Raw genomic sequence first — 21,877 nt, forward strand, 5'->3', positions numbered from 1 at the left:
GTTAAGAGTAGTTGCAACAAGGTAATCTCTTAATCTACACTATATCTGCTCCAGGTTTTTTTTCCCTCAATGAATTATGGATCAGACAACTCTGTATAATAATACCATCACCATTCAGTCTGAATACATAACAAACAATTTGACATTCAAAAAATAATCCAATGTGACAAACGACAGGCCGGCTTTGACCAAAATATTTAAACATGAGTTTATGGAGCAAGAAGCCGAGCATTATATAACTACAACCACCAGTCCACCATACAGGGAGGGGTTTACCGAACCCATCCTAATTACACTTTCACAGCCAACAAACTTTCTTCTAAAAATCTATTAGCATGTGCATAATTCCATGAAATTATTGCACTCATGACTTGTAGTCGTCATATCAAAATTTGACGACTTAGCTCTAACTTAAAGAGATCAACTTTATGCGCATAATTGTCATTTTAAATCATAGTCATATGGAATGAGAAACAGGATGACACGTGCACTACTACTTCAACATATGTTATGGCAGGGGCGATCTATGTATGGGCTGGGTGTGGCTATAGCCACACCGAATTTTGTGAGAAATATTTCTAAATATATAAACCTAGAAATATGTTGTTTGTTACTGGTTATAATACTGGTACTTATCAAATGTTATGTCTGCTAATGAACCATTGTGATTATTTTAGCATAATGATAAACTTGAAAGAATATACCTTTTAAATTTAGCCACATCAATATATAATGTCTTGATCCGCCCCCTGCGTCAAGGTGAGAATTGGGTATACATGGTGTTGTTTTGTGTGATTAGATAAGCAATGAGCATCTGACATCTCTTTCGGTTTTAGTAATGGAGATCATTTTTCATGTTGGGCTACTTTCTGTGGTGGTTGGTTTACAACATGCTAGGACTTGGATTTTAAGAAGGTTTATTATTGGGGTTGTCTAAATGAGTCATGATAAAGTTTGGGTTAAATAACCCACCATCCAATCACATTGGAGATAAATGAGTTGGAAATAAATTAATAAATAAAATATAGAAATTTCAACTCACTTATCTCCAATGTGATTGGATGGTGGGTTATTTAACCCAAACTTTTTCATGAGTCATTTAGACAACCCCTTATTATTGTGAATCCAATTGCTTAGATGTTATCCATCTTCTTATGATTACTTATGATATTAGTATTTATTGATTGAAAGATGTGATTATCCGAGATTTAAGTATGTTGAATTGGAGTAATTTGTTTCTTTGTCTTATATCTCTAGGGATTGCAACATGTTGCTTACACTTTGGCCGCAAAAACTTCTAGAGATGACTCACTTCTCCGTGTTTGGAAGTTTTTTCCGTCTATCTTATTTCTTTTATTTGTGATGAGGACTTGTTAGCTAGTGTAGTTAATTCATATAAATCCATAAATTTAAATATTAGTTTCACCGGTTACACTATAAATATCTACTTAAATCAAAATATAACTTTTGGTCCTGTTCAATCATTATCATGGTCTGCTGAAAATTAAATTTTCTCTTACAGATAAAGCAAAAAAGAGTTTAATTATCCCTTTTGGCTGACACGTAAATTATTTTAGTTAAGTTGCAGGTGGGAAGTTGGAGCTTAAAAGCCTCTCTTTCCTTCTCTCCGTTCCATAACAGAGAAAGTAACTCAGTTGTCACCAAAACCAAACATTGAAACATGTCTTCTGTTCATCATGATTCTGAAGTTGGTTTTGAAGAAGGAATGCTCTGCTTACCCTCTCATGTTTTGGACGAGGCAAACCACTCTAATGTTAGTTAATGTGTCTTCGATTGTTTCTCTTTATCAATTCACCATGCATGTTGCTCTGATCTTGTTCTCTTGTTCTGTTAGTTTTTAATTTCTTGGTGTTCCAAAAACACAACTCTGTTTTCATTAAAATCCTAGATTAATTCTATTATGCTCTGTTTTTACATGTTCAAATTTTTCTAGCAGGTATATGTGAGGAACCGCCACCAAAAACTGCAGCACCAGGGCCATCGTAGATTGCCTCGAGAACCATGGTCACAGGTACTGTTCTATACATAGAACCAATGTTCGGACATACAAAAATTAGGATTACTCAATTAAGTTTAGTAAGTATTAGTAAAAATTAGTGATTTTTTAATTATCTTATGGTCTTTAATCAACAATTTCTATTTCTCATGACCTTTAAAGTACATACAAATATACATGTGTGTTCGGATAGCAGTAGTGTGAACATGAGCGTACATTCATCTCAATCCATAATAAGAGTTTCGTTCACTTTTTTTATCAATCAGTCTTCTTTGTCGTCAGTTGCAGCTGCAGGAGAGACCTCGAGATGCAATTGTTTGTGTGAAACTATGGTTAATTAAGGAAATGTCAAACATTATGTTGGTATAATATCAAGGATTATAAGTGAAGTTTAGGTATTAATTAATTAGGCCTTAGCTAGTTTCAACAATTTGTACTTTAAAGATATGAGATGATGACAGATATTCTTTCAAAGATGAGTTAGGCATGCACTTGCTCAGTTGAAAGTGAAATTCTGATGTAGAAGGTGAACAACATGAATTCTCCTATTTCATCAAGCATCAACTTCACATGTGTCTGGCTAGGATTTGAAGATTAGCATTATAGGCTTTTTACATACCCACTTTAATTAATTAATATAATGCGATGCTAGGCATGCACCATACCTTAATCAGGCATTAGTGGGAACTGAGAATATGCTTTTGCACACAGTTTTCTTTTGAAACAAAAAAGGGGCTTTCACATTGCACGCTAGCTGCAGATATTCTAGGCCTTTTTCCTTTTCTTTGTTTCTCTTCTTCATGTCTATTATATTATCATGGTAACTTATGGTAGGCTTATTTTATTTGAAATTAGAAAGCATACACAGATATATTATACTTATTAAACAAACCATAAGTATGTATGTAACTTTAGTTAGTGGCATGTCATAAAGTTCTTAATCCTGCAATATGAAGAACATAATCAGACAAGTCATGAAGCATGCTGGTCACATGCACAAGCACAATTAAGCAATTGCTATGATGACATATGGTAGCATTTAGAATGTGAATTGATAATTTTAATAGAAAAAAGGGGGTGTACTTAAGGGAATTGTTAAGTGATTTAATATTTATATTCTGATTCCTTAACTGATGTAATGAGTTCATGCCATAAAATTAATATCCATGCGCATACAACGATATAAACAAAATATTATGTATTCAAGTCTCACTTGGATTTTAACTTTATAAGTTGTGGAACATATTTTATTGCTCGTTTACCATTTCAAATATATAATGATTTCTTCTTTAATTTGCTGAATTCAGTACTCAAAATCTAGTGGAAGATCATCATATCAGAGACCCAAAAATGCCACGGGGGGGCCAGGAATGCAAGCCATTTTCTTAAGTTCCGGGCAGGAAACATGTGGTACAGGCGTGTTCTTACCTCAAAGAGCAGGCACAAAACCAACCAAGAAGCCAGCTTGTGCTCCTGTTCTACTTCCGGCGCGAGTTGTTCAAGCTCTAAATCTTAAAGTGCACACATTAGGCCTGCAGATTTCACCCCCTCACGTTCCTAAATGCAACGCGCGACGAGGAGAAGAATGCACCAATGAATCAACAAAAAAGAGAAATGACCAGAAAGAAGCTCTCAGTAAAAGTTCTTCTCCAGACATATTTTTACCAAAGGAATGGACTTATTAGCTCCTGAAATGTTAGTCCTGATTTGAATAACGCAGGAAAATACTCAAATGGGATATGCAATGGCATGCAGTAAATTATGGATGGACATCATCATAAAAGCTGCTGCTGAGGTGCTAAATTATTTGTACTGCTGTTAAATTAGGAGCTCTGATCATGTAATGTTAATTTAAATAATAAAAGCATTTCCCGTATGGCATATTTCATTTGTAATTTAATTATAAGAAGGGGTGGAAGCTGATTTTTCTTAAAAGTGAAAAAGAGAAACACATCCTCACTCTAGGAGGGTCTATTTGGGCTGTTAGCCTGTTCATATTGGCTAGCACAGGTTGTGTAGGCAGATTTGTAACGAGCTAGCACATTTTCAGACCAGGTTGTGTAGGCCAAAATTCATCTTGGCTACTAATTTACCAACTCAACCCAACCCTATATGGATTGCGTGCCAATTAGGCGGATCGTCCTAGCCTTTCACGACCTAGCTCACATTCCATTAAAGGTCGGGACCGGAAGTCTCCATCCAATCCTAGGCAAGACTAGAAGTGAGAGGGGATTATGCATCCCTGAGGTGATAGAGCCCACACCTTCACTGCTCTAGATCTCGAACCTCCCCTTCACCAGGGTGTGTTGGCAGTGGCGGAGCCAGGATTTTTGTGGAGCCTGAGCAAGGTTAAGCCTAAGCATAATTGCACAAACCTGACGTCTGACCCAGGTTTAAATTGCGGTTGCGGACATTGCAGTGTTACGGTTGTTGCGGCGTAAATAGCCTGATACAAGGGCAAATATGTCTCATTCTCAATTAAACACCCAACTCAAACATATAGGTATTGTCCATAGTTATTAGGTTCGCCATACGCTCTGATATGTGTTACGGGTAGGCAGTACGCGACTTGTAAAGTATGCGGCACAAATGGGGTATACAGACTCGGTTGTATGTATAATTTGATTTACTTTAAAAATCCAAAGATGGTGTGTAGCAGAGGATGCGATATAGAGTCTTAACACATTAAAATATTATATACTTGAAAAAAATTGAAACCAATATCACCTTTTATCAATATTAAATATAATCAAAAGTTACAAAATGTGATAAGAATGGGGTAGGTTAGTAAAAGACTTACATAGAAGGCATATAATCACCAATATATCATCACGTTCTAACAAGTGACGCTCTTATCTTTCGTGTGTGTTTGATAAGTGTTTGCAAAATTGATTCTGACATAATTGAGTCTGATAGAATTGAGTCTGCTAAACGTGATTTAAAAATGACGTGATTTATGTTTGGATACACTTATTAAAGAGATGATCTATTTATGTGTAACCACTAAAATGAATATAATATTATAATTCTTTTAACTTTACTAAATTAATTTTAGTGAATATAATATTATAATTCTTTTAACTTTACTAAATTAATCTGGTTAATTGATAGCTGATTTGAACTATATAATCCTTATATGAAATGACATAAAATAAACGATCACCGTTTCAATTAAAATAATAATAAAATCACATGAAATAAAATAAAAAGATGCATAACTTTTGGAATGTTTGCATGTAAGCCAGGTGTGGCACAAGAGCAGATGGTGCGTTGAAAAAGATGTGTGAAATGTGCATCAATGCAAGACTAATCTACCTTGGAGAGATAGAGAAAAGACGACCACGACCAACACACCAATGTCTTCTTCCCCAATTTTCTCTTCACCTTCCTCTAATCTCATGACTCCCAAAATCAATTGCCACAAATCCCTCCTCCCTCCTCCCCTCAACTAATTTTTCCAACTGCATCTTACACATCAATTAATGATCAACCCATTATAACGGCTCAAAACAATGGGTCAAGAAGTCCAACATTTTCCAGTTTCACACACAGTTCAAAACATTGCAGCAACTCACAAAACTCAACACAAGGCTGAGGAGAGAGGGAGGTGAGTGAGCAGAAAGTGAGAGAGAAGAGAGGGATGGACCACGCTGAACCACAAACAAAATCATTGTTTCCATTGCATTTTTTGCCCAAGCTCAACCTCCAAAAATATCAAATTTTTTCCTTGCGACCCAAATCCAAAAAAAAATTTTCACCGCGGAACCTGGGCATGGGCCCAAGCTAGCCAAGCGGTAAAATCGCCCGTTTGTTGGTCAAATTCAAGTTGGGATGGACTAGACTAAATCTAGACCTAGCTCGTATTTTGGTAGTCTAGCTCACGCTTCTAATTAGGCTATTCGACTTACCTATTTTGACACCTCTATTTAGAACAAGATGAAGACTTTTTTCATAAAATACATCCGAAAACATTTCTTTTATTTATGCTACATTTAATATACAGGTATAATCTAATCTAATATTATGTAAAATTTAAAGTCAATTGCTTTTAAAATATACTAGGGCTATGTTTGGTTTTCTGTTAAACTTCTTCAAAGTAATTTTACATTACATAGAATTATGCACACATTTGTTTGACTATTTTTTTCCTTAGTTGGCTCAACTAAATTTGAGCCCTCAATATGAGTTTATGAATGAAAGACTCATGTTACTTCTCGGTTGGTTGGATGTTGTTGAAGAATTGATATTAAATTTTAAAATTGACAAATATCTTAATTGACATTACTATTTCCATTTCCTTTTGACAATTGACAAGGATATTACTAATCTCTTTTAATTATTATCATTTTGTCAAACTTACCTTTTGACATAAAAATATTCAAACAAAAATCACACAACAATAAACACATTTTAACCGGTTTCAGTTTTGCAAATTCACATTGACTCAAACTTGCAAAGTTAAATGCAAACACACACAACATAACTGAAGTTTCAGAAGAGGAGTCAAGAATTTTCAAAAATTCTATTTGAAGTTAAATAATAAAATGAAAACAATTGAAATTTTACAAAAATTAAAATTGTAATAAAATTCTGAAACCAAACAACCAATCACAACCCACCACATGTCCATTATATTGACATGGTCGGAGAAAATTATCCTCCGCGAGCGTGCAACCATAGAAGCAAAACAACGACGCACACGGATGCGGGTTTAACCGCCACTACTGCATAAACCCCACCTCTTCACTCACTCACTCACCCAGTGTTCCGAACTTCAGCCATGGAAGCAGCAACGCGATTCTCTCCGAATCACTTCCTCCCCCACCACCACACCTTCCAAACAAAACCCAACGCCCTTCCACGACGAACACCACCACACAGAATCACCTTCCACCGAATCGGAACACCTAGGGTTTCCCTTCTCAACAATTTCCCTTCCCTCAACCGCTCTTTGTCTCACCGGAGGACTCTCTCCGTCAACTTCTTCGACCGGCTCCGGAGCGACTCTGTTGAAGCCGAATCTCCGAATGAGGAAGTTGTTCTGCTGCCGAGTCGCGGCGGCGACGGAGGGGAAGCGGTTGTGCCGACGGGAGATCTTCAGTTGAAACCTAGAATGTTTAGAAATAGGTTTCTGAACTTCGTGCGGTTCGGGTCTGTGATTAACGGTGCTGCTGAGTCGTTTTTCAAGAGCGAGATTCGGAGGAGGCTGTTTGTGACTGCTGTGTTGATTGTGATAAGCCGTGTTGGGTATTTCATTCCTCTTCCTGGGTTTGACAGGAGGTTGATACCGCAAGATTACATGAGCTTTGTTTCTGGATCTTCTGTTGGTGAGTTGCATTTCTTTGCGTTGAATTTGATGCCCGTTTTTGGTTTTCAATGGAAATTGAATGGTGTTTGTTTTGAAACTGCTGTAAACCCAAAAGGGTCACTAATTTGAATGGAAAAATTGCGAGGGGGAATTGGGTGTCTGTTCAAGGTAGCTAGTGAATGTGAAGTGGAAATGGGAATTTTGAACCATGGTTAATCTAATGTATTTTGGTAGTCTAGTTTTTTTACTTGGATATTTTTATGAGTTTATTATACATGAGAACCGCCATTTATGTAGCTTCTGGCAGATGAACTTGGTGACTTCTCTTCTGAGCTCAAGCTATCGCTTTTCCAGCTTGGAATCAGTCCTCAGATAATAGCTTCCATTATCATGCAGGTACGCTACCATACGCCCTTTTCAGTTATTTAGTTTGTTGGGAAAATTCTTTTTTGTTACTCTTTAGGCCGAAGGGTATATAAGATTCTCATTTCTATGATCTTTTGCAAGAGGTTTAAGAGACATCCTAAAGTCTGTGATAGTAATTACTATTATATACGAAATATGTGGTGCTCCTCTTTTGAAATGAAATAGACATTTGAAAATGTTGCTATTTAAGGAAATGATTATCTTGTAAGTAAGTATCTTTGAACAAAGAACCGTTTCTCTTGCTATTATTTTAAATGTGAAGTACTTGGTTGTCAAAAGTACTGAGGTATATATGTGATACCCAATTTCGTGTGCATGCTCTTTCTATTTTTTGAAGTTTTGGCCTTTCATGAACTGTATTTATCCAAGATATTCATGTGCAGGTGCTCTGTCATGTTGTTCCTTCTCTAGTAAAGCTGAGGAAAGAAGGTCTGGATGGGCAGGAGAAGATTAAGAGTTATATGTGGGTCTATTTATCCATCTTGAGCAGTGAGCTAATCTCTTGCTAAATAATGTCTTCTATTTCACTTTACCTGATTTGTGATTTAAGGAATTTCAACTAACAAATTGTTCTCGTGTTCTTCTCTTTTCAGATGGTGGATGTCGTTTGGCTTTGCGATTTTGGAAGCTCTAATAGTTTCTTGCTACTCACTTCAATACTCAATTTATGCTGCTAGTCATAGGTAATCTTCTTCGAAGAATAGTATACAAGCAAGATTTCAATCATCTACAAAGAATTGAACTACCTTTGTTTTCCTCACAAGTTGATATCATAATTCTTAAGTATGGGTAAACTGATGGTTTCTTTTCCATATATTGTAATCCCAACTGATTTCTCTGTATAGTTTTACCATCAGTGGACATATCAGTGCCATTGGCTTTCATTCAATTATGAAATTATCTTCCTAAATTTGTTTCTTTGTTTTATACATTATGATATGGATCTCATTCTCTTTGCTTGTTTATTTATCATTATTTTATTGAGTCATAAATAAGGTGGAAAGTCTGTTGCCTCAAATTCTGTGTAGATAGTTTGGTTTCTGCTAAACTATTTCGTACTTTGCAGGGTCAAACATGTCATGGTGACAAGTTCGTTGTTGGTTTGTGGTGCAATGACTACTACATGGATATGTGATACCATATCAGAATCTGGATTTGGTATTTTCCTTACCACAAAACAGTTTCTTTATCATTCTTGTTTTTGTTGTGGAAATGAAATTTAAAAGATAATCAGAGCATATAGTGGCAAGACATTGATAAATATCAAATTCGTATTTGTAACGCTAGTAATGTTGCTTAATTGACAAGTCTTTTAGTTTGGAGTTACAAGTCTTATTTAATTTTAAACAATGACTGACAACAAATGAGTTTTTACCCATTTGTACTGGTGCAGATTGTAACCTACAAATATGCTAGTGTATCTTTCTAAATCATTTATCTATTCAAGATGGGAATTTTCTATTTTTTTATTTATTTAATTTGGCATGCTACTTTGATGATACATGTGTGGTCTATACTACTATGAAAATAACTTTCCTTCACTTGGTATCCAATCCCTCTCCTTCTGAAGCCTAGTATTTTGTTTTATATGATTGAATAGAAAGGTGAAAATTGTGCTTCCAAATTAATGGCGTAGCCCGATGTATTTTATTACCCACTTCCCACTTTTAATTTTTTTTAAAAATTTATAAATTATATTTACATTTACAATTTATTGTTAGTTTTCATTCAGAATATGAAATTTAAAGAGAAAGTTGTCACATTTTTTATTGTTTAAGTAAAATTTATATGTTATATAATATATACTTTATCAAGGGTCCTGTTGCTTGTTTGGTAAAACCGTAAAAAATTTAAAACAAAAATTCTAGAAATCTGAGGGACACCAGAAATCATAATTAATCTGACATTGTTAGTTTTAGCTGATCTGGTATACTTTACTGTCTAATCTCTCTACCACAATGCAAAAGATTGGGCTGACGTTGATTATTTCCTCTACTTAACTCAGTTAAGTTATTTGAAAGGCACATCAAATGTTGGATTTTTTATTTTATCATTCAATTCCTTCTGCCGTGACTGATAATGCCTTCTTCAGGTCAGGGTTCGTCTCTTATCATATGTGTCGGAATACTGACGGGTTACATGGAAACATTGCACAAAATGCTTACTCAGCTTTCAGGTACATGACATGATGCAAATTAAAGCTTTTGAAATTTCGTCCCATCTCCCTTTCACTTGCATTTATCATTCTCAAGCTTAATATCCAATTAAAATTTTGACCACTTTAGGTTTTCTTTTGAGATGTGTATTTTATTAAATGTTTTATCTTGAAGATGATAGAATCTGTTTCATACATGGCCAAAAATAAAGTGAAAAATAGGCCCAAATAGGTCAGAAATAAATTATTTTGGAGGAACTTTTGGATTACCAACTGATTTGACCAGCATACTGAAGTGAATAAGATTGCAGCCGAAATGTTGAATTTGCTCAAAACTGCAATTTAGTTTGGCCTATATGAGAGCATATATACTTAATTTTACAAGGATGATATTACTTCTTGAATCAGGTGAAAATAAATAAAGTTATACGATCATATTTATCTCATGGAATCATTTGTAACTTAACTGATTCATTTCTTGGTATTGCAGTGAGTTCTGTGAGTTGGTTGCCATATGTGCTTGCAGTATTGGGTATCTTCACCACAGTCACTATGTGGGCAGTTGTAGTAACTGAAGGTTGCAGGAAAGTAAAGCTTCAGTACTATGGTTTTAAACTTGCTTCTGCTGCAAGGTAATCACATTATCTTTGTCCAGACAGTTGAACCTTGTTCACCTCCTTGAGTGTCTACATGTTTGATATTGTCTCAACTCAATTGTAAAGTGGTACTTAACATTTTATGATATAGGAAAGTTGTTCCGCACCTGTGCCTGAAAAAGCATGACATTCTGTTGCTGTGTGTTGTACCTCCTTTGTTTAACAAATAACTAACATCAGACTTAGCTTATATATTTAATAGAATATTGTCCTTATTTATTATTCTGATTGTTTGTATGTCTTTCTGAAGGAATTATATGATAATCTTGAGTGTACTGATGCTGGCAATTGATATTTTCTTGTTTTACAATTGAAACAGGGAGCAATCACCAATTACTGAAGTGGAGCCCTATATTCCTTTCAATATAAATCCAGCAGGGATGCAACCTGTTCTTACCACCTCTTACCTCTTGGCATTTCCAAGTATTGTCGCAGGGTTTGTATATTCTGTTTAGTAATTCAACTGATATTCTTGGTTCAATCTCATGATAAAAAAATTGATAGTGTCTTATCTTGCTTGCTCTTCTCTTTCTGTTTGCTAGGTAACACATTTACCTGTTGCTTGTCATATTTTCTGTGTAAAAGAGTGTCATTTCCATTTTGTATGTACTATTTTCGTGTGAAGTACAATTTTTGAAATTTCTATGGATTTGCAGTCTGCTTCAGTCACCTTTTTGGGAGCATGTCAAGGAAATGTTGAACCCTGAAACTTCAATTGGTGCTGAGCCGTGGGTCTACTATTCCATATATGCATTTTTTGTATTCCTGTTCAACATATTTGATATTGTAAGTTCTCTCTGCTGCTAGTATATTATTGTACATTCTACTTCATATGAGGAGTTTTCACTCTGTATTCTCAATTCTGAATTCCATTTTAATATAAGCTATTGTTTTTTGAAAAATATATGAAAAGATAGTAGATGGATTAAATAGGTTCATAACACATAAATGATCCATGCCATAAAGACTCAACAAGGTTTTATGTTGGTTGTTGACTACCTAACCAATGGTTCTGAAACGGAAACATTAAAGAAGTTAATTGCTTAAGAGTATAACAAAAGAGCACTTCTATTACTAAAATTAGTTTTGACAAAGTTCACATAATAGGTCCCAGAATGTTTGATGTAGCCCATTATTTCAAATTTTAGTTGCCACGGCATACTTGACTCTTAATTATGCAAAACTTCAACCAAATTTTCAGACTATAACTGTTTAAGTAACTTAAAACTAAACCATTGTGTGGAGCGAAGTGGTTGTTTCCTTGCACTGTTGTAGGCCAAATTCGATTTTAAATGAAAATATGTATGGGAACAAGGGAGAAAAAGATGTCAAAGCTGTTCCTCATGTTTCTATACAATGATCTGAATCCTGTGCTTCCCTTTCAGATTAATTTTCAACTGAATTAACATCCATGTATTGTAAAGCTGTCAAATTCTTAGTTTGACAGTTTCCATAATATGTTAAAATACCAGAATGACTAGTATGTATCTTATAAATGGCCTTCTAATGTGAACATGTGATTGTGGACAGGCTAACTTGCCAAAGGAAATTGCTGATTACTTAAATAAGATGGGTGCAAGAATACCCAACATAAAGCCTGGGAAGGCTACTATAGAATACCTCTCAAAGGTTCAGGCATCCACACGATTTTGGGGTATGTTATTGGTGCAAGCAGTAGTTTTAGCCTCATTTATGTGTCTGTCAATTCGAATTTTATATTGCAAGTTGATGTTAATATTTTAAACTGCGGAAATTTGCAGGAGGCCTACTATTAAGTGTTTTGGCCACTACATCAACTGTTCTGGACCACTATTTGCGGCGTATCAATGCTGGATTTGCTATTGGTTTCACATCAGTTCTAATTATTGTAAGTGCAAGAAGGATTCTTGTAATTGTACTTTACATGCAAACTCAATTACAGTACACACAGGCATGCAAGATATTCATGCCACTATACCGTCTTCATTTAATTGTTTGAATTAATGGGTAAATTCTAGTTGGAAGCATAAATTCGGCCTGTTATGTTGAGTCCCATGCATGTCACGTTGTACCCTGATCGGTTGTATTTTGAATTTGTCCTTTCTACCATCCTTCTAAAAAAAGTCATTTCTCTTGGGTATTAAGAGGATTCTCATAAAGTTTCCCCCCCTACAGAAAAAAATGGGTTTCATTCTGGTGTTATACTTCTTTCTACAGTATTACATTTGAAATATAATTTTTTTTCCAGATAAACCGTCAAGTGGTTGGTTCACATGCCTAGTCTGTTACAGTTTTACTGAGTAGCCTTTGCTTTTGTGGGTCCAGGTGGGTTCCATTATTGAACTTAGAAGATCGTATCAAGCATATAATGTGATGCCAAGCTTAAGCAATGCTTTGAGACGTTATGGTGTATAACTTATGGAAAAGCTATGCTCCCATTCGACTACCATTTCACTTAAACCTCAAGGATAGCTCTCTGGTCAGCATTGGTAAGTAGTACAACTATTTGTGTGCACAGATTTTTTAATTGTGATAATTGATCAACACTATCTATTGTGGAAATTTCCAGGAAGCTCTGTTTTTCAGGGCAATAAATCTAGTTTGTGGGTCTGAGTATTGAGGTCAGCTAGCAGTGCTAGTAACAAGGTGCTAAATGCTGCCTGTTGGTAGTAGCTGATTCAGAAGCCTCATTTTCCGATTTCTCTCTAAAGAGAATTTTTTTTAATGGTTTTAGACATTGAGGGAAGTATTTAGTTAGGTTATAGTTGTAGCTACAGCTGAGATCTGTACAGGAAAATCCTTGTTTGTTATAAAGGTGATATGTAATGTAAAAACAATGCACTTGGATATAGTATGTTAAATGTCTTTATAGTGGGTTCTTATCCTAGAAAAAAACAAAATCATTAGAGATTGACTATCTGCGTTTTAAGCTGCATTGTATCCGCCGCCTTTGTAATGAATGATCTACGAGAGCCTTTTAGCACCATGCAATGGAAGAGCTTGATGATGACCCATCAAAAGACATCTAACTTCTAAGCACTATGCAATTGGAGAGCTTGTTTTGCTTCGTTTCCCAGCTCATGACTCGTTTTTGGCTAAAGGAACTGGTTTTAAACATTCCCCTACGAAGGACAGATTTATTCCAAATGAATTATGACTAAGGATTGTAAACTGAGTTCTTGTATTATGGTATTATAACCCTGCTCATCTGTTGTTAATTGTAAATTTGAACCCATGTTCCTCCTAGTCCTACCAAACTTATGGTACCAGCAACTTGTGTAAACTCTTGCAATTTTGCGATGGAGCTGAAATGTTGATAATTAGATTGCTTATTAACAATTATTCAAAAATCAATAATATTGTCAAGTGCTAATTAAATAAATATAGAAAATAAGTATACAATCGCTCCCTCTACCTAATAGGTTTTGACATGTCACAGTTTACATATTCTTCTATCTTTTAACTCATACAAACATATTGGTTAAAATTACATTTAAATTTGTAATTATTGAAAAGTGTAAGTTTGTATGCGTTGTATTTCATTTCATCCTTGAGTTAAGTATTAAAAAAGATAATTCTCTCCTTTCAAGTTATTTTACACTTCCTCCTTAAGTAAGTGGTTGAAAGTTTGATTCTCACATCTTATAAATGAAGAAAACTACTTCTCTTATGAATGAAGAAAACTACTTGATCAATTTCCCACCTTTTAGTGCGCTGATAATGAGGTGACGATTAGTCTCACGACTTGGGATATGCGGTGTTGACTGGGGATATGAAGTTAACACTGTAAAAAACTATTAACTTGGGGTTATTGTAACAAAACAAAAAAATACAACCAATTTTCTTTTTTAACTTTGGGTTATAAAAGCAGTTTTTTTCTTTGATTGGGCCGTTATAAGGTGCTATATGAACCCACTGATTATCTTGGCGGGTCTTTCGATTTTGAATCCAGCAAAGCCGCCGAGCAAACGATGGTTATCTCGTCGGAGCCGCCGGAGATTGAAGCCGCGGAGATCTACACCGCACCAAACACCTTGGATGCCTCCGCCATCTTCCACATCATCTACGACGTCGTAGCCTTCGTGCTCTACATGCACCAGCAAATCCCCGCGTACCTTTTTCTTCTCCATTTTCAATTTCTTCGTTTTCCCCTCTCCCTTCTCGTTTCAGTTTTCAGTTTTCGTGCCATTTTCGTTCACGCAGCACATTGCAGGACATAACCGCTGAATTCGACGCAATGCACTCCGAAATCAAGGAGCTGGTACGAATTTTTCAATTTTTCAGTTGAAATCGTTTGAAATCGAGTGATTGCTATGTTTGTGATTTGCGCGAACCCTAAATTTGTTGAATCGCAGGAGATTGCGTTGGGAAGTGAAGTGAAGGCATCGTTTCGGCGAAAGCATGTTAGCAAAATGAGGGAAATCAAGGTGGGAATTAAGAGATTAGATAAGTTGATGAAATCGCTTTTGAATTTGCAAACTGCAATCAAAGTGATGATTAACGAGAACCCTAACATAGAGGAAGTCATTTTGGCTCTCGGAGCTAGCCCGGTTCGGCCGCAGCATATTTTTGTCTTGAACTTTCCCCCTGGACTAGCTGTTTCCAAAGTTGAGGATGATTTTGCCAGGAGCAAAGTAGCTGAGGGTCTTTCCAGAAAGGTTCATTACCTCTTTTTTGTTGATGTATTTGAGATTAAGATGCTTTGTGAGAGGAAGGAGAATGGGAGATTAAGTTTCGTGTTTTCTTTAACAGGCTATTCGGAGTTTTATTTCAAAGGGTGCTGGGTCTGTGATCTATCCTGGTAGTTATTGATTTTGCTAGTTGATAAACATTAACATGAAGAATTAAAACTCAAATTGGTGCTCCAAAGATGCATGAGTCGACACGAGTTTGGTCCTTCGAAGATTTTGGACTGTAAATAAGCATCACAAAATTGATGTTTTAGGACATGTTGAGGGACTAAATTGATGTTCATTGAAACATTGAATTTGAGGGGGTCTAATTGATGTCCAAAATCCTTGTTTTGGACCAACTTGATGTCCTTTTGTATGTTTTGGAGAACTCATTTGAATATTAACTCTTAATTTGATTTGCTTTGTTCACTAATGAATGATACTATGGTTAATTGGTTATACTTCACTTGCCTTTTTGCAGGTCCTATCAAATTGTTTGTATTAATTAAGGCCCCTTGTTCTTTCAACCAGCCTCTGCATTTTCTGCCTAAACGTGATTTTAGGTATAACAGAAAGGTAAAATAGGCTATGATGATATCTTCAATTCATGATTGTAGTATTTTAATGTTGGAAGTATGTGATGGTTCCTGTTAGCATAGGCCATCTAGTGCTGTACTTGTTGGTGGAGCCTTTTGTAGTCAGTAATGCTCATGAGAAGATAGCAATTGCTAATAATGTTTGCTGCTTTCTAAATTTAAATATGTTTACATGTATTGACGTCATCTGAACTGCATTTTTCATGACAGGTTGTGCCTCTGAAGCTACTGATTAAGTGCCGAAACCAGGATCAGGAAGTGGCTAACCAGGATCAGGAAGTGGCTGCTTCTACTTCAGAAGATTTGATCTGGTATCTTTGTCATATTATGAATGTTTATCTTATGAGGACACATTTTTATTTTGATGAATGGCTTTATATATTCTGCTTACCAAATCACCTGTTTTTTTAACCTGTCATGACTTGTATCTGTTAGTAGGAACTGAAAATTTTCAGCATACATGCTTCTTCATTACCCTTCAGAATTCAGACCATTCTTCACTTAACACGTTATCGCGTTTAACTGACAGTTCTTTGTCGTTTTTTTTTCATTCAATGTATGTACAGTCTGGTTTTTGTGTCCAAACAGACCATTTGTGTTTGCCAGGGGACCATAACTTTCCTTCCTGTTTAACACTTGTGATATTCCTAAATAGAATTCCATTTTGCATTAGTAATACTATAGTTTTCCTCTTTCATTTCATGATATGAGCCTATATCATTTTGCCCTGCTCCTTCTTAAATGACTTACGCTCTCTCTCTAACAGGTTTCAGTGCCGGCACGTGATAAAAGGCCTTGCAATGAACATAACCCAAGAAGAATGAAGTCCTCCACTCCAAATTAAGACAGGAAGAATATGTTGTATATAGCTTATACTTGAAGCTTATGTTTCCTTGTTTCATTTTCATAATGATAATGATGTGAGCTTGCTAAGCTTGGAGGTCATTATTATTACAACATTTTAGACCTAGATCATGTGGTACCGCAGATGGTTGGACTAGTAAGAAACCTTATGCATTGGTGAAGACATTACAGAAAGCCATCAGGAAAAACAGTGTTTGCAGCTTATTATTTAATCCCAGGAGGAGCCAGGAATGTGGAAGTTGTGGTACGATGCCATGTAATATCATGTAAAAAGATTCCAGAGCCAACTTGTTGAGCTTTGTTTAACCTGGTTGAGAAGAACTTGTCTTAAAGCCCATCAAACCCTCATTGGTTTGGAAAGCTATGTAACTCTCGAGTTACCACCTAGTGATAACCCTGTGACACCATATTTCACTTTGACATTGGCATGTGACTAGAAAGAATACCAATTTCTAATCAAGATATAGCTTGTACGGGAGAATCCATGGTCTCGAAGCCGAGTTCAATGAAAAAAGAATTCAAGCATTGGGTAGTGTCGATTTGATAAAGGTTACGGCTTGGCCTTAGAAGGTATACAATTCTTCAAACCTATAGTTTAACAGGTGAAAGAGCTTGAGCATTAGTTAATTTCCGATGTGTGGTTGGCATGGGAGGTTACACATCTCATAAGAGTAACAACACTTTGTACACCATTTTTCTATCTATCTATTTCTTTTCATCATACATCACATCTATTACTTTATCTTTTCTCTTCGTATCTTTGGGTGTCTACACTGGAAGAAAAATGGTACATGAAACACTTCTCCACCACTGCATGACAGCCTCCACTGCTGCCTGAGCCTAACCCCTGCGAAACATTATTGCATCCCAAATATAGAAGCCCTACTTTCTTTTAGTCAAAAGTAAGCTAATTGACCTGAACCAAATTGATGATGAAATGTGAAGAACTATTATAATCAGCACAAAATCATGGGATGTGGCCCAGGCTCTTCAATAGCACCAATATATACAGCTCCCTGACTTAGTGGGCTTTCCACTAACCACTGCAAAATGTTATAGTCGTTATTCTCCTATGATTTCAAGGATAATTGGTCCAATTCAATGTAGAGGAGATAACTATTGCTCCTTTTGCATGGATCTGGTTTTTCTTTATTTATTTTTTGTTAATTCATGGACCTGGTTTTTCTTCGTTGAGCATTCTGGATCCTTACATATGATACATTCACCTAATTTCACCACTAATGTGACTGCAACCTAACCTAATATCACCAATGATCCATCCTCTATTCAACTCATGAATTTTGGTATGGCAAAAAAAAATCATATGACAAAAAAACTGATCAATATATTTTGTGCCAAATAAAATATAAATATATATTATATTGCAATAATGAATATTGGACTAAGTATTTAATATCCCAAGAGGTGTTTATGGTAATATTTGACATCTGGGTTGGGTATAATGAAAATAACACCCTAGACATTTTGTTATACTTAATATATATATATATATATATATATATATATATATATAGGGGATGTATTTTATGAGAAAGATGTTCTTATATGAGAATATAAGAATAAATCATGATCGTTGGATCTTTTAATGGATTCACCTTTTAATCTTGACCATCCATTATTAGATCCAACGATCATGATTTATTCTTATATTCTCATATAAGAACATCTTTCTCATAAGATACATCCTCATATATATGTTTTGAAATGATACACTTTGTTATATTTAATCTCACCTTTAGTGGAATCAAAATTATACGTTTTTACTCTTATTTCTCATTCTATTCTGTTTTTGATAAGCAGCACCAAACATGAATAGGATACTATATGTCCTGTTCAATTATCTATCACTGGTACCACAAGTTTTGGTGTATAAGTAGCAAGTTTAATGGGAGAAGTCATGGCAAGTTTCTTATCATTAATTACTCCACTTTCTTTTGAAATTTGAATGTTTATCATCGATTGAATTCCAAGTGCATAAAACATCATCAGGTGTTATTTTTTTCCAAGCATACCGAATTATATGTCACTATCATGTGCTTTCTAATGACAATATGAACAGGGCAATCCAACACAATCAGAACTAGCCAAATTAAGTAAACAAGACTAGCTGAACCACACATAATTAAGGCTTCTCTATCTTTCACATTTATTATTAAATGAGTGAATCTTGCACTGCAGAACTCTTCTATTTTCCTTTGTCCGTATTCAAAAAGTTATATTAGCGGCCAACAAAGTTAACGCGTGCAACCTATCTGATTTTGTTTGTCGATCCCATGTAATGAAGGTACATATTTCGTACGCAACAAGCACAAATGTTTGAGTAATGATTGGTGAACACCACAATAGTGGTGGATACCCAAACACCCCTAGTTTGTGGGGGTTAAAAACCAATTTGTGGCGGTTTTTAACCCTCACAAATTAGAGGTGTTTGGGTGTTCACTACTATTGTGGTGTTCACCAATCATTTTTACAAATGTTTTGCGTAAATGTTAGTATAATGCATGTTGTTCCCCATATAAAATGATAGATCAGTGTACGAACACGTGTCTATGCAAATATGCATATGGAAAAACTTTAGACATTTTATGGAGTGTATACATCTTAAATGAGATAAATATAAATGAGAAAATAAAAAAATCATAGATAATACGAAAAAAATTGATAAGCAGTTGTGACACTCTCGTGATATATGACTTTGCAAATTGAGCCATCAAGTTTAGCCTCCAAATTAAACCTTCAAAATAGATCTTCTGGCTTACTTCTTCAAATTTGGTCATAATCCTTGTTTAATCTCGAAGTATTTTATCTTTAAACTTCTTTAAGATTTCAAACAAAACTAAGATTACACAATAACTTGGTCAATTTTTCATATTTTGACACCAACACTTAGTCAAGTATGACCACTCAAGAGTTAACATCTTCGAGTTATAACTTGATAGCGCCTAAGATATTAACAACTTGAGAACGAACCTCTTCGAGTTCAGTTGTATTCTTTTTTTTGGAAAGCAGAGTTCAGTTGTATTCAACATAAAGTGGTTCATGTCTTGGTGGTTGTTATATTTGAACTCAACATTAACCTTCCTTCTAGAGCTTTGTTGTTGTATTTCAAGACACACTTTCCACTTAGATAAAATATTTAGTTGGTGCTAACAAATGTTAAACAACAAAACTTGAACACTAATTTATGGTTCTCTCCATGATATAGTGTGTTTGGATATAAGTTGAGTGCAATATCAGCATACTTTCATCCCAAGCTATAAGAAGAGTTTCACTCACTTTTTTGTTTTAAAATGCATGCTAACGTCCATTTATCCTAGTGTCAATGGATATCTAAGGCTTGTTCAGATGATTTTTAATTTTTAGTTTTTAAATTTTAAAAAATTTAACTAGCTTTTAATTTTATTAGTTGAGGTTGATTTTTTAATGTGGTGGTTTACACTTTACACAATTATGTTTATGTTGCAATTTTTTAACAAATTCTTTGTAATAGACATTATTGACCAAGAATTCAACTGAAATATGATAATATTTTGAACTTATCTCAGTACTTTGATAAAAATATCTGGCATGCATAACCACTAACATAACAAACCAAAATGGAAGTTGTTCAAAATTGTGAAACTTAAGTGTCGGATCATGCTCTTTCTATGTGCAACATCTATTAGACTGGTTTAGTGGGGGGTTATCTATCCTAAAAACTTAGGTCTACATTTTTAGCAATCTGATTAGGCTATATATCAGATAATTAAGTGTATCCTTGCTACTACGGAATTCCACCCAATAAATAGACAAATAACCATTATAAGGCTGTGCCTGCAAGGGATATTATATATATTGTTCAATAATAATTGAAACATACATTTCTTTATTTATTTTTTCCCTTTTAAAATGGTGAATTCATTTGTCAATTATTGTTATTTTTTCTGCTATATTATTGTTTAATTAGGAAAAAAAAGGTCCTTCAGAAAGACAATTATCTCATAAAGTATGGGAGTTGGTGATTGCAAACGTGTTCCACTATAAGGTCACTAATCGAGGGCATCCTACTTGTTTACCCTGATCAAGGTAATTTGAGCGGAAGATATTGGTGGTACTTGTTTCATTTATTCTCTTAGTAGTCATGTCTTGAATATGAGGTTGGGAAGGGCCAGCATGTCCACCAATTTGATACTTTGCAATAGGAAAATGATTTATGGAAATTCAAATAGTGCAAATATCCAACATGAATCCATTGGGAAATATGAATTCATACTGGGAAATGAAGAAAACTGAGAAAAGTAATGGATATGCTATATGATAGAAGAAAGAGATAGAGAGAAAAACGAGATCTATGTTAAGTGTCTGAAAATGATAGAAGAAATGTTAGAATATAATTTAAAATCATTCATTTGACTCTTATCCAACAATTTAAGATTTGGAGATAATTGGTTATTTAACATGGTATCAAAGCATCAATGACCAAGCGGTCTAGAGTTCAATCACTTTCCGGCCCGCCCTCAATTCTTCTAATAAAAATTTGAATTTAAGCACATGTAAGTGAGTTGGATGAGGAGCAATAAGTCGAATTATTATATAAAAAAGAGTTGTCAACTATAGGACTTCTTATTCGAGTAGGAAGATATCGGTATTTCTCGTTTCATCTCTTCCATAAGAATAAGGATTTGAAATGATACAACCTCCTCATTCTGTTGTACTAAGTGAAGGAACTACATTTTTTTTGATAAGCTAGTGAAGGAACTACCTAAACATACTTTTTCGGATTCAAACTTCTTTGTTCTTTCAAAGTCTTCTTCTTCCGTAGAATAACGCAGTTGTTGTTGCAAAAACCAAGATTTTAGTAGTAGGCAGCATCCCCGTTTAGTTTCTAGTAGGTGGAACTATTGTTACATTGTGGTCTGCATTTTGTCAAAAACAATCTGATGTCGAAGCAGATGCCTTGACATCTGATTTCGTGAAGCTAGGACATCAGTCCTTTGCTTGGAACGTGATGTGGGCCCTTGAAGATTTTATGAAGATATGTTTTTATAGTTACTTGAGGATCAAGTAGCTGTTCCAGAAGGGTTTTATTTGTGGGTTGTTATTTGTTGAAACAATCTTTGTTAAAAGATTTGTTTCTATCTTTACTTTTGAAAAACAAAACAATATCTTGGAGATTCAGTTTTGATTTGTTTTGTTGTTGAAA

The 21,877-nt window shown here is 35.0% G+C and overlaps 3 protein-coding genes across 5 annotated transcripts; all 3 read left to right on the forward strand.

Annotated features, from left to right (window-relative positions):
- Nucleotides 1-1,554: 1,554 nt before the first annotated feature.
- On the forward strand, nt 1,555-3,900 carry LOC130730719 (uncharacterized). Of its 2 annotated transcripts, none has more exons than XM_057582793.1 (3): nt 1,555-1,774; nt 1,955-2,032; nt 3,325-3,900. In XM_057582793.1, the coding sequence occupies exons 1-3, from the start codon at nt 1,682-1,684 to the stop codon at nt 3,700-3,702; spliced, it is 549 nt and encodes a 182-aa protein (XP_057438776.1). In that variant the 5' UTR covers nt 1,555-1,681; the 3' UTR covers nt 3,703-3,900. The 2 variants fall into 2 exon arrangements, with proteins under 2 accessions (XP_057438776.1, XP_057438777.1); XM_057582794.1 differs by having other exon boundaries at nt 1,563-1,774; nt 1,958-2,032.
- Nucleotides 3,901-6,670: 2,770 nt separating this feature from the next.
- LOC130730720 (preprotein translocase subunit SCY2, chloroplastic) lies at nt 6,671-13,766 on the forward strand. The gene is made up of 13 exons (XM_057582795.1): nt 6,671-7,344; nt 7,633-7,721; nt 8,135-8,214; nt 8,345-8,434; nt 8,818-8,909; nt 9,844-9,927; nt 10,397-10,538; nt 10,882-10,998; nt 11,219-11,348; nt 12,093-12,216; nt 12,323-12,429; nt 12,867-13,030; nt 13,111-13,766. Exons 1-12 carry the CDS (start codon nt 6,798-6,800, stop codon nt 12,954-12,956), a joined length of 1,692 nt encoding a protein of 563 aa, XP_057438778.1. The 5' UTR covers nt 6,671-6,797; the 3' UTR covers nt 12,957-13,030; nt 13,111-13,766.
- A 686-nt stretch (nt 13,767-14,452) lies between these two features.
- LOC130730721 (uncharacterized) lies at nt 14,453-17,395 on the forward strand. 2 transcript variants are annotated; one of them, XM_057582796.1, is made up of 7 exons: nt 14,453-14,652; nt 14,745-14,802; nt 14,897-15,199; nt 15,294-15,342; nt 15,696-15,790; nt 16,021-16,121; nt 16,577-17,395. In XM_057582796.1, the coding sequence occupies exons 1-7, from the start codon at nt 14,513-14,515 to the stop codon at nt 16,632-16,634; spliced, it is 804 nt and encodes a 267-aa protein (XP_057438779.1). In that variant the 5' UTR covers nt 14,453-14,512; the 3' UTR covers nt 16,635-17,395. The 2 variants fall into 2 exon arrangements, with proteins under 2 accessions (XP_057438779.1, XP_057438780.1); XM_057582797.1 differs by having other exon boundaries at nt 14,514-14,652; nt 14,755-14,802.
- Nucleotides 17,396-21,877: the final 4,482 nt, after the last annotated feature.

This window comes from Lotus japonicus, chromosome 1, assembly GCF_012489685.1.
Source record: "Lotus japonicus ecotype B-129 chromosome 1, LjGifu_v1.2".
Lineage (NCBI taxonomy): Eukaryota > Viridiplantae > Streptophyta > Magnoliopsida > Fabales > Fabaceae > Lotus > Lotus japonicus.